At 41.3% G+C, this 13,250-nt stretch overlaps 1 protein-coding gene across 1 annotated transcript in view; it reads right to left on the minus strand.

Moving 5' to 3' along the window:
- Positions 1 to 13,250, minus strand: part of LOC126336817 (methylosome subunit pICln) — a 55,716-nt gene that overhangs the window by 2,967 nt on the left and 39,499 nt on the right. The window contains exon 4 of the mRNA XM_050000876.1: positions 11,298 to 11,393. Coding sequence (XP_049856833.1) covers positions 11,298 to 11,393 — 96 coding nt within the window. The remainder of the gene's footprint in view (positions 1 to 11,297; positions 11,394 to 13,250) is intronic.

A 13,250-nucleotide genomic window follows, 5' to 3' on the forward strand; every position in this document is an offset into this window, starting at 1 on the left:
TATAATATTGGTCTCTAAGATTAATAAGCTGCAAGAGAAGCTAAGCTTTCACACATAAGGTTGATTTTTTTGTGCTTGTTACACTAAGATATATCATACAAAGCGACGGTAAAATTTTTTGACAACGACATAAATGTCTGATCTTCTGGGCTCGAAAATATTGTAAATGGTCGTCCTCAAATATTTGCTTTATGAATGAGAGTCAAACACCCTGTGATTTAAGAAATTCATTGGACATTCACCCACAGAATTCTTCTTGTGTAAAAGGAAATTTACTTTGAATGTAACGCTTTTCAAAGAACCATTTGGAATATTTTCCCCGCAACCTGTTAGAAATAGATTCGTTTCAGCAGCTGCCAGAGAGCGCCAGGTAACAGATGTCGCCATGCTTGAGCGGCTACAATGACGCAGGAAGCCCATATGTATGTATGTATGTATGTATGTATGTATGTGTAAACCATTAAAAGGTCTTACATTATGTTGTAAAAGAAACAAGACGTTAGAGGATACTCCAAGACCATGGGAATTTTGTGAACCATACTAAAATGCATTATTCGGCTTAAAGTGCACATTCGTATGTCCATATTCAGATGTAAATTTTCTTGGAGTACCAGTACTGTGTTATCTAATGTTTGGGTCATTATTAAGGCATAATGCCATATGTGACACAATATGAAAACGTGGACTTGAAATGCAGCGAACAGTTGAAAAAAGCCAGTACTGTGGAATTAAACATTTCGTTTCAAATAAATTGACTGCCTCTGCCGAAAAGGTTAATAAAAATCAAATTTCTTTAGCAAACAGACAAAAATAACTTCATTGTTCTGCAAGACGATTAATGCTGGACTGTCGGAAAGGTGGAAATAAAATAAAATATGAAAGTAATAACATACTTTAGCCTTCCATAATTATGTGAATTTATTTTAATTCACTTGATAGCGCCCAGACACAGACAGCCGTTTAGTTTTCATTTGACGTGAGAGTAAACAAAGAGGAACAGCAAAATCACTAAATCTAAACACGGGTCACATGGAGACTACGCACTATAACTCAGACTGCTCCGCGCACCAGCCCCGGAATTACAATATTTGCTAACTGGGGGGGAGGGGGGGGATTTCAAAAATATGTTCATCTCATAGTGCACATCTTCCTGAAAAATCTGAAACATAAAACATGTGTGTTTGAGGAAATATAAGACCTGTTGTTTGGGCTTAAGTGTGCCAATGTGCAGTGCCACGCCTCCTAAGACAGCATTCTTCTGTCGAACATCACTATTTCGCTCCGTGGAATTTAAACGTGTATGTTTTGTAATGGATGTCATCAAACTATATCCAGGACAGTGGAAATTGAAAAATGTCCTGTGGTGCCTCTCCTGCTCCCATTTAGCTGGTTTGACAGCCTGCTCCCCCCCCCCCCCCCCCTCCCTTTTTTTTAAAAAAGAAGAAGAAGAAAACATGCAATTAATAGCGGATAGGATTATTTGTAATCAGGAGAACAAGAACTCTTCAGAAAATATGTATTCTTTATTGCCTATTAGCTAAATAACTTGCTGTTTCGTGTGACATAAAATAAAATATAGGATACACAAAACCAATGAAGACAAAAGACAGGCAAGAAAGTACACATTTCTTCAACTCTTATCTAATAGCATTTTTTTTTCTCTCTTCTTTCTAAAGCTTTACATGGCGTGCTTTCCTTTATGCGAAAGGATCTATTACCTCATCAAACGTTTTGCTACATGAAAAACCAAAATGTCGTTATCTAATACTGAAAAAACTGTTGATGCAAATAATACCCAAGACTGGTGTGGTTTATCGATCTGATTACATCTATTTTGTCACTGTCTGCTAGGCAAAATAAAATAGGCCTTTCTAATATTGCAGCAATTTTGTAACACACACCAAATAAACGAGAGTGTTTTGGCACAAATGGTCCTTTTTATAACATGACAGAATATAATTCACGAAGTACCAATATCAGATGCCTATTTGGCCTACTATAAGCAGAAAGGTTTATGACATTTCATTCACATGCACCAGTTTCTCAAGCACGAGATCGAAAAGCAGTCGTATGAAATTTTTATATAGATTTGGAATTGTCTTATTCTTCAATAATTTGTGTGATGTCCCCGTTTCTTCTCCTTCCTCATTCTAACAAACAATCTTGTCATCACCAATTCTGTACATATTCCTGCCATTATCAAAATTTGTTCGCCGATTAACTTAACTAAACCTGTGATTCTGGCAGGGTTAGTGATCTTGAGATTATTCTCCGATTAGGTGTGGTTGCATGTTCGTACAACACGTTTTCCGCACTACTTCCAGAACAGAACTTAAGAGGCTGCTGGCTGGACAGTGTACAAATGGTCATTACTAAATTTCATTTACTTCGGTACACCGAGAAGATGATACGTAATCTTTCTCACCTGTTATTCCTGTCAGTCGTCATTCTGGCAACCTGAATCAATAGATTTTGCTAGTAATTATAACAACGCTGATGATTCACAAACCCAATCAATCACATAATCAGACAGCGATTGGCATTCATCCGTTTCGCTTTACTCAGCTTCGTTAGAAGAGCCCCGTCTCCTTTCATCTGCGGAGAGTTTGTTTCTTGATGCGACGAGGATTCTCCTGACAGAAACATCACGTACACTAGGCACGTATTCAAAAATCAACTTATGATTCATCCAGAAATCAACTTAAAATGCGTTCAAGAATGTTCAAAAACCAACAGGGAGGCATTTCAAAATCATATGAATAATCGATAGACCAATGTGCGCTGGATGCTAAGCACTTTGTGAAAAAAGCTTTTATCCTCAAGATTATGTATTTGGTGCCCCCTTTTCTTGGTAGCATCTAGCTGCTTGCTTCGACTGCTTGCCCAGCCAACCGCCACATTCCTGTAGCCATAATCGGGAGAATCTACTGCTCAAATGCGACTCAACTGCGCATGCGTATGAGCACACTTGTAACTGCTAAAATGAATCTAATGTAAACAGTTGTGAATTCACACTCAACGGAGGCAATCTGTTGTTATGAAGAATTGTGTAATCTTCCTAAAGCCTTTGACACATTTTGCTGTTGGCAGATACTTGCATGAGCAGTGTGTGTATATGGCACATTTCCTTTGCAATTTAAATTATTTTCGTCTTTTTCTCTCGTTTGTGTTTTATTGTTGAAATGGTGTTGTGCAATAGTGGGCTACAGTAATATAGTTTGTTAGAATATCGGTTCTAATTCAAAAAAATTTCCGGGTTTTTCCTGGTTTTCTCCCAGATGAAAAAATTCCCAGATCTCCCGGTTGTCTCGGGTAGTATACACCCTGATAGTACTACTCACCACAAAGCCGAGATGTTGAGTTGTAGGTAGACACAACAAAAAGACTGTCAATCAAGCAAGCTTTCAGCCAAAATGGCCTTCATCGGATTTAGAAAACACACACACACACACACACACACACACACACAGTCTCTGGCTGCCAAGGCCAGACTGCGAGCAGCAGCAGGCAATGGGTGAAGCAAATTGAGTGGTGGGGGAAGGAGGAGGCTGGGGAGGTTTAGCAGAGTAGGAGGACCGTTGCCCCACCCCTATCCTGCTAACCATCCTCATCCATGCTACAGCCTCCTCCTCACCCCTACCACCCAGTTTGCTTCTCCCATCATGCACTGCTGCTGTCCTCGGCAACCAGAGGCTGTGTCATGCGTGTGCGTGTGTGTTTCAATGAAGGCCTTTTTGTCTGAAAACTTACTTGGTTGACAGGCTTTTTGTTGTGCCTATATGTGACTCAGCATCTCCGCTTATGGTAAGTAGCAACTATCCTTTTTGTATTATTGAAGTATTCCTTCTGTGGCCCAAGGAGGTTTTTTTTTCCAATTACCTTCATTGTACTTAGGTTTATCTGTCCAACATCAGTGACTGTCCTTTTCAGAGATGTCCTTTCCACTTCACATGTGATGCCCACAGCTTTATATATTTTCAAACTCATTATTTTCAGTATCCCATTTTTTCCACGATTCACTACCATGCTCGAACTTCTGACTTTCCATGCTCTGACTCTTCTAACTGTCACCTCCCCTTATCAGTCTGCTCCAACAGAGTCAAATGGTGGACTAACCCGAATTCTTTTGCCAAGGCAGAGATCATAATGACACTTTTTTAATTATAGGCCCACAAGTCATGTAGAGATCCATTTTGTGTCTTTAATACAGTTGTTTACATTGCCTTCTGCATCCTCATGTCTTATCATTGCTGACTCTTCCAACTTTTAGGGGTAGTTTCCCACCCGGGGGCAAGGAAGGTGCCCACCAACTCTGTCTGCTTTTCCACACTAGAAGAAACTTCTTACACGAGTACAAATTATCCGTGTGTTTGATTATCCAAATTTATTTGCAATTTAGTAGCCCCCTATTGCTCATCCAGATATTACAAGAGATGAGGAAATGTCCATGTTTCATTTATCTTTTATGCGAGTCAGCCTAGTAGTTTAATTGGTTAATGATTCATTAGCATTGTCATTCCAGTTCAACTGTGTAAGTAAGCCCTTAATGCCACCATGTTTTAGAGAAAATACTCTTGTTACTAGCTACTCTCTTTCTTCAGTGGTAACATTCAATGTCTGTATTTATTAAAACAGCAGCAAAACTGTTTCATATTGCACATTTAGCCATTTTCCAGCATTCAAACAATGCCCTATCAAAAATTATGGTTGGGAAAAATCAGAACTTTGAAATAGGAACATCTAATAAGCTCATTTCAAAAGAAATTTGTACAGCAATCCATGACACACAAACATACACACAAAATTCAAGCTTTCACAACCAGTGGTCGCCTCCTCAGGAAAGAGGGAAAGATGAAAGGATAAGGAGTCATTCCAATCCCGGGAACGGGAAGACTTACCTTACGGGTAAAAAGGACAGGTATACGCACGCTGACTCTTCCACCTTTTAGGGGTAGTTTCCCACCCGGGGGGGGGGGGGGGGGGGGGGCGCACGCACGCACGCACACAGAGATATATATCCGTACATACACAGACACAAGCAGACATTTGTGAAGGCAAAGAGTTTGGGCAGAGATGTCAGTCGAGGCAGAAGTACAGAGGCAAAGATCTTGTTGAAAGACAGGTGGGATATGAGCAGCGGCAACTTGAAATTAGCAGAGGTTGAGGCCTGGCAGATAACGAGAAGAGAGGATATACTGAAGGGCAAGTTCCCATCCCCGGAGTTCTGACAGGTTGGTGTTAGTGGGAAGTATCCAGATAACCCGGACGGTGTAACACTGTGCCAAGATGTGCTGGCCATGCACCATGGCATGCTTAGCCACAGGGTGATCCTCATTACCAACAAACACTGTCTGCCTGTGTCCATTCATGCGAATGGACAGTTTGTTGCTGGTCATTCCCACATACAAAGCGTCACAGTGTAGGCAGGTCAGTTGGTAAATCACTTGGGTGCTTTCACACTTGGCTCTGCCTTTGATCGTGTACACCTTCCGGGTTACAGGACTGGAGCAGGTGGTGGTGGGAAGGTGCATGGGACAGGTTTTACACCGGGTGTGGTTACAAGGGTAGGAGGCAGAGGGTAGGGAAGGTGGTTTGGGGATTTCATAGTGATGAACTAAGAGGTTACGAAGGTTAGGTGGACGGCGGAAAGACAGCTTTCGCATCCCGCAACTACCCTCCCAGCCTGGTACAGAAGCAAATAACCAGAGCCACTTCCTCATCCCCTCAAAACCAGAACTTCCCACAGAAGAACCACAAAGGTGCCCCACTTGTGACAGGATACTTTCTGGGACTGGATCAGACACTGAATGTGGCTCTCCAGCAGGGATACGACTTCCTCAAATCCTGCCCTGAAATGAGATCCATCCTTCATGAAATCCTCCCCACTCCACCAAGAGTGTCTTTCCGCCGTCCACCTAACCTTCGTAACCTCTTAGTTCATCCCTATGAAATCCCCAAACCACCTTCCCTACCCTCTGGCTCCTACCCTTGTAACTGCCCCCAGTGTAAAACCTGTCCCATGCACCCTCCCACCACCACCTACTCCAGTCCTGTAACCCGGAAGGTGTACACGATCAAAGACAGAGCCACGTGTGAAAGCACCCAAGTGATTTACCAACAGACCTGCCTACACTGTGAAGCTTTCTATGTGGAAATGACCAGCAACAAACTGTCCATTCGCACGAATGGACACAGGCAGACAGTGTTTGTTGGTAATGAGGATCACCCTGTGGCTAAACATGCCTTGGTGCACGGCCAACACATCTTGGCACAGTGTTGCACTGTCCGGGTTATCTGGATACTTCCCACTAACACCAAACTGTCAGAACTCCAGAGATGGGAACTTGCCCTTTAGTATATCCTCTCTTCACGTTATCTGCCAGGCCTCAACCTCCGCTAATTTCAAGTTGCCGCCGCTCATATCCCACGTGTCTTTCAACAACATCTTTGCCTCTGTACTTCCGCCTCGACTGACATCTCTGCCCAAACTCTTTGCCTTTACAAATGTGTGTGTGTGTGTGTGTGTGTGTGTGTGTGTGTGTGTGTGTGTGTGTGCTCGTGCTCGAGTGTATACCTGTCCTTTCTTCCCCCAAGGTAAGTCTTTCCGCACCCGGGATTGGAATGACTCCTTACCCTCTCCCTTAAAACCCTTTCGTCTTTCCCTCTCCTTCCCTCTTTCCTGAGGAGGCAACCGCTGGTTGCGAAAGCTAGAATTTTCTGTGTACGTTTGTGTGTCTATCGACCTGCCAGCACTTTTGTTTGGTAAGTCACATGATCTTTGTTTTGTATATCAAGTGAAGGTTCACTAAATTGGTGAAATACAACTTAACAAGGCGTGACAATTACGAGTCTCATGTTGAAAAAGTTTGGACAAGGAACATACCTGGAAATGTATGGTTTGCATCACTTACAAATCTCCCAGCCCACTATACACTGACAAACAAACAAACAAAAAGATGGCCAATCATGAACTCGTGTTTTAATTTAGATGTCATATACTATTTTCACCCAACTACAACAATGGCTGCAAGAAACAGGCACATTCGCAACTACGAGGATTAACTGTGGTGCTCTCAACTACAAAAAGCAAGTCCTCCATTACACAGAAGAGGATCCAATGATGGGTACTTTTAACATTGTCCACACCACACATGCTGTGAAGTACGAGATCTGAAAGTGATTCAATCTTGAAACTTATTTTATATCCAACCGGTACACTTCCAGATATGGTTGTCAAGTTGTCAAAACTTTGCCTATAAAGTCCCCTCTACAACCCCTGGAAGCCCGTATGAGGGGGATACCCCGAAAAACCGAGATAACTTTGCCATGGACGGTGCTTGTGTAGTATGCATTTCTGCCACTAGGTGCATGTAGCACAACTCACTGTCAGTTCAGTGCCACTGTGTTGTCAGCCTGGCTTGTTCTATTCTTCTGCATTGATTTTTTTTTTTTTTTTTTTTTGCTAGCACTGTTTTGTTCTAGTTTCAGTTTTTAAGGTAAGTTTGAGTGAACAATGTGCAGCCATGAAATTTTGTTTTTTACATGGTAGAAATGGTGCTGAACTGTTTCAATGTTGAAAACAGCTTACCAAGATGATGCTATGGGAAAAACTCAAGTGTATGAGTGGTTTGCTCAATTTAAAAGTGCTGACATGTTGATTGATAACAAACCTTATTCTGGACGTCCGTCATCTGCGCAAATCAAAGAAAATATTGAATAAATTCTAGAGCTCATGCTCGCAGACTGTCGACAGACAATTGATCAACTGTCAGAGAGCAGTGGTTTATCTTGGAGGCTGAGTTCAGCGAGTTTTAATGGAAAATTTGGAAATGAAAAGGGTTACTGTTAAGTTTGTTCCTCAGGTTCTAATTGACAGTCAAAAGGAATGTCGAGTTGAAATATGTCATGCTTTGAAACAACAGCTTGAAACTGATCAAGATTTTCTGTCAAAGGTCATTACTGGTGATGAGTCATGGTGCTATGGTTACAACTCAGAAACAAAGCAACAGTCAAAGCCAATGGAAGACGCCATCATCACCCCATCAAAAAAAACGTCCTACATCAAAACAATGCTGATTCACTTTTTTGAAGCCAAAGGCTTAGTTCATTCCGAGTTTGTTCCCCAGGTCAGAGCATCAATCAAACCTTTCTATCGGAAGTTTTATGAAGACTGTAACAATGTTCATCAGAAAAGACCTAAATTTGTGGCAGGCAGGAGACTGGTTCTTTCACCATGACAATGAATGCACCTGCACACACAGCCATCTCTGTTAGACAGTTTTTCGCTGCCCCTTACTGCCTTACTCACCTGACCTGGCTCTGTGCGACTTTTTCTTATTTCCATGCACAAAAAAGAGCATGAAACAACATCGATTTGACAACGTTGAAGAAGACAAGGAAAAAATTTTTCTAAAGATAGCGAAAATAAAATTTCTAAAGATAGCCACAAAAATTTTTTTGAACAGTGGAAGCATTGAAGGGACAAATGTATAAGTTGTACCGCAGTGTATTTTGAAGAGGATAAGGTTGTTTTGTAAACAATTTGTGTATATATATATTTGTACCCCTCATATTAGGAACTATGAAATACAATGTATACTGGGCAACTGAATCTATAACAGAGAAAGCTGAACAATGGGACTGCAGCTTTTACTAAACTAAACCAATCAAGAACTTAGATAATGCCCTGAATTAAGCTGTCATCTTACACACGAAGCTTCGCGCATTCCTTATAACATGTTTATGTGCAATGGCTCTTGGAATACAAGAACAATAATGCACTGAGTATTTTTAGGCTCATATTATAATACTGGTTGACAGGTATATCAGTAATTATTTGCAACTTTAATTACCCAAAATACCCAATGGGATTCCAGTCCACCAAAGAACTTGCTCATTAGGTATAATATTGGATAATACCGTCAAAGGTAGTGTACACCTCTATAGCATAACCATTTATTCGATAATCATTATTTACCCTGATCTGATTCCATTAAATTATATATTAAATATGATATAGATGTGTCTGTGTTATTCTGATGATGATGCACTGCGGCAACCACATCCGTTATAAAACACATCAGATGACTTTGCAATTGCGAATGACTGCCATCAACTGTAGAATAGAATTACGCAAATTTTGATTGTCGTCATTCCATTCTACAGCTGACATTAGTCATTATTCACAACAGCGAATTCATCTGATGTGTTTCATATTAAATGCAATTTTCATCAACACTGAAGTAATACACTGACATGCCACAACATTATGACCACTTATTTAACAGCATATTTGTCTACCTTTGGAACGCAATACAGCAGCAAATTTACATACCATGGATACAACAAGTCCTTGGTAGGTTTCCAGGAGTACAAGATGTCTACACACAGTTCATGCAATTCCTGTAAATTATGGACCAGGTGTTTGTAGTTGAGGAGCTTGTGCCCAACAGTGCCCCAGATGTGACCCATCATATTTAGATCACACGAATCTGAATGCCAAGACACCAACAGGTGTTCAATACCATGCTCCTCAAACGAATGTAGCACAATTTCGGCGCTGGGACACATACAGTTATCCTGCTGGAAGATACCATCACTGTCACAGTAGACTAAGCATAAAGAGACATAGGAGGTCTACAATAATGCTCATACAGTCCACAGCCATCATAGTAAATTAGATTACAGTCAGGTCAAATAGAGCCCAGATGAATGTCACTCATAGCATAATACTGCCCCTATCTGCCGGTGTCCATGGAATTGTGCATGTTTGTAGCAGCCATTAGCCTGAATGACCACGAATCTGGACACAAACTTTGACCTGGAGCAACAAGAAACTTTATTTGACTGACCAGCCAACATGCCTTCACTGAAAAACAATCCAATCGTTAAAATCCTGCGTGCTCTGCAATCACAATTGACGATGTCATTGAGTCAACATGGGAACACGGAGAGACTGTCTTGCTGCTTAGCCCCATATTCAACACTGTGCACTGAACAGCGTGTTCCGAAACACTTGTGCTTACACCAGCACTGCACTCCATTGTCAAACCTTCTACAAGTTGCTGTCTATCCTGAGCAGGCATGCTCCGACCTCCACATTCTACGATGAGGTGTGGCTGTCCAACACCTTTCCGTCTACAGTCCTCCTACCACTTTCTATAGATGCCCACAACAGCAGCACAGGAACAAGCAATTAGCTTTGTCGTTTCTGAGATGCTGATTCCCTGGTACCATGCCACAACAACCTGCCTTGTCAAAAATACTTTCGGTATAAAGGAGACACTCACTGGAAAGCAGAAGCATTTAGTCAGTGATAAGCACAAACAGAAAGTTAGAACTTGCTAGCTTTCAGAGTAATCCTTTTTCCAGCTAGAGAAGAGAGAAAAAAACCAGCAGGTAGACTGGGTTGTTGTGGGAACTGTGTCAGGTGGGGTGGAAAAGGGAAAGGCAGAAAGAGGGATTGGGGTGAGTGGTTAGCAGCTGGGCTATGCATGTGCTAGCGTAGTTGTTGGAGCCGGTAGGAAACGGAGCATGCTGAAGGTGCCATAGGGAAGTGAACTGAGAGGGGGGAACAGGATGGAGGAAGGGAAAACTGTTGGGTGGAGGACATGGGAACAGTGGGTTACAGGAGATTGAGGCCATGATGATTACAGAAGCAGCGGATGTGTTGTAAGTATAACTCCCATCTGCATAGTTCAGAAAAGCTGGTGGCAGAGGGAACGATCTAGATCCTGGTTGTGAGGCAGTGTTATGCTCAGCTGCATGTTGTTTCAGGGATGGCCAACTTTGTTCTTGGCAAGAATTTGGCAGTGGGCATTCATCCTCGTAGACAGCTGGTTAGTAGTCATAGCGACACAAAAGATGTGCAGAGTTCGGCCCAAATTAGCCTCATGGCTGGACTGGGGTAGTAATTGCTGGGAGAGTGGATTGGGCATGTCTTGCACCTTGGTCTACAACAGGGATACGGTCCCGGCGGCAAGGGGCTGGGAATGGGAGTGGCGTAGGGATAGACCAGGATGTTGTATAGGTTGGATGGGTGATGGAATACTACTTCAGAAGGGCAGGGAAGGACCATAGGTAGGATGCCCCCATTTCCACGTATGGTGACAGATAATCAAAGCCTTGGCGAAGGACATCATTCAGTTGCTTCAATCCAGAATGGTATTTGATGATGACTGGGGATTGGTCCTTTGCAGACGATTCTTGGAGGTGGCGGGAGTATTAGGTTTGTGTGAGGCTACAGACAGGGTTTCTATTTGGGGACTATGTAATGGAATATTGCATATCTGACTTACTGTTAATGATAATTGGTACATCCCCAGGTATGTTGTACAGTCCATCTTCGTTCTCATCTTCTTCAGCATCACCAAAAATTTCATCTTCTTCACAATCTGAAAAGTGTAAATATTTTTTCGTCATGTAACTGATACTGAAATACCAGCAAGTCTACATAATGTCCGATTTTGAATAATAGTTACAACAGTGAGAAACTGGTTTAACATTACCATTTAAACTAGGTATACAAGTGAGAGATTTTCACTCTCAGAGAGCTTCTACAAGTAATTCATGCCATGTAAACAGCACCTATAGCTCTCATATAGATAGAAACCTCCATCCCTCGAGAGCTGCTCTCCATACCTCTCAGGCAAGAAAAACTACTGGCATTTCTGGAGAGCGAAGAGTGCTCCACAAATGCTGAGCAGTCATACTGCATCCAAGATTTGGGCCATATCTGACAGTTTTTACGCTACCACATCTTGGTAATGTATTTTGCCACACTACCATATCTTGGTAATGTATTTTTCCAATCTCGTGCACAAAGTAAACAAAATTACTCATTAAACTGCATGTTTTGAGCCCTTAATTTGTGGCTTTGGCCTATTTCTGAGTGAAGAAATCGCCCACTCTAAATCGTACATGACAAGTGCAAGGGTTAACCCATTTCAAAAGTTCTAGAATGAAACAATGTAATGCATAACATAACTTACAGAACCATCCAAGACATATTATGTAGAATAAATACACAACGAAGAAGGTGAAAAAGAATTGTTATGAGAAGAGTTGATCCTACATTAATACGAATGAGAGATTATGCATTATCCACTGCACCTAAAAGACACTACAAATACCTGCTTTATGACTGTATATGGCACTGTCGGGACAGCTGAGACTACTGTCATGACGGATATTACATGAAGTAAATATCAGTGATGTGTCCACAGAAAAAGTGGTAAGGAAAGCTGCCAGGAGCTGGACTCAGGACAAAGCTGAGCATTTAATTGGTTTGCATGAGGAAAGACCAGCAGTATGGACAGTAAAGTATTGCACTACAAGAACTGAAATAACAAGCAAAGTTTGTAATACCTCTAAAAAAGAAATTTACCTGAATATCCACAGTTTAAGGAATTGGACACTGTAGTTTCATAGCATAGCTTAATAAATTCAGAGAAACAAATGCAATTCTATCTGAAAGTAATTGTTCTAGAACTTAGAAAAGTGCCATTTCACTCCAAGTAATACAGCTGTATCTATAATTTTTTGATGTAGTATTGTTTGATTATACTATTATATTTGGTGTTGTTGAACAGACCTTCAGAAATTTACAAGTGGTTCGTTAAGCCAATACATGTAGAAACAATCAAATAAATTTATGTCCACAAATGCTTCATTTATCACGTATCCGCCCTATTTGGCTCTCAAACAAACACAGGTATTAAGATGAAATCTGCTGTAATGTTATTTCATCACAATTGGTACGATACCGAATATTCAAGAGAATAAACGTATGGTACCTGACACTAGAAATCTTAGTGTCACCAGCAGTCTTGTCTTTAATGAATCTACACATAATTATTTTGGCTCCAATTAGTAGTAGTACTTCTCCCATCTCCATTGCTGTCATTTTCATGAAATTTCAATCATGTTATGGATATTTTATCACAAGCTCTACAATGAGATCTTACATTCCCCAAAATCATCCCACCGCCTAATCTACTCTCTTATCCAACACAAACATAGTCATTTATGTTCTTCGTTTGCCACTAAAAGTATTAAAACTTCAACTGCAGCTCAATGCACTTTCATCACAACCTATTCCTTCAAGCAGAGAACAATGACTGAAAAACCTCGCACAAAATAATCCTTCAGCTCTCACAAACACACTTACCCTGCTGTGCGTAAATGCTTCCGACACCTGATTCACAAGACTGACACTTACAGAAAGTACTCACAAGTAACTATCAGACCGT

Source organism: Schistocerca gregaria, chromosome 2 (genome assembly GCF_023897955.1).
Source record: "Schistocerca gregaria isolate iqSchGreg1 chromosome 2, iqSchGreg1.2, whole genome shotgun sequence".
Lineage (NCBI taxonomy): Eukaryota > Metazoa > Arthropoda > Insecta > Orthoptera > Acrididae > Schistocerca > Schistocerca gregaria.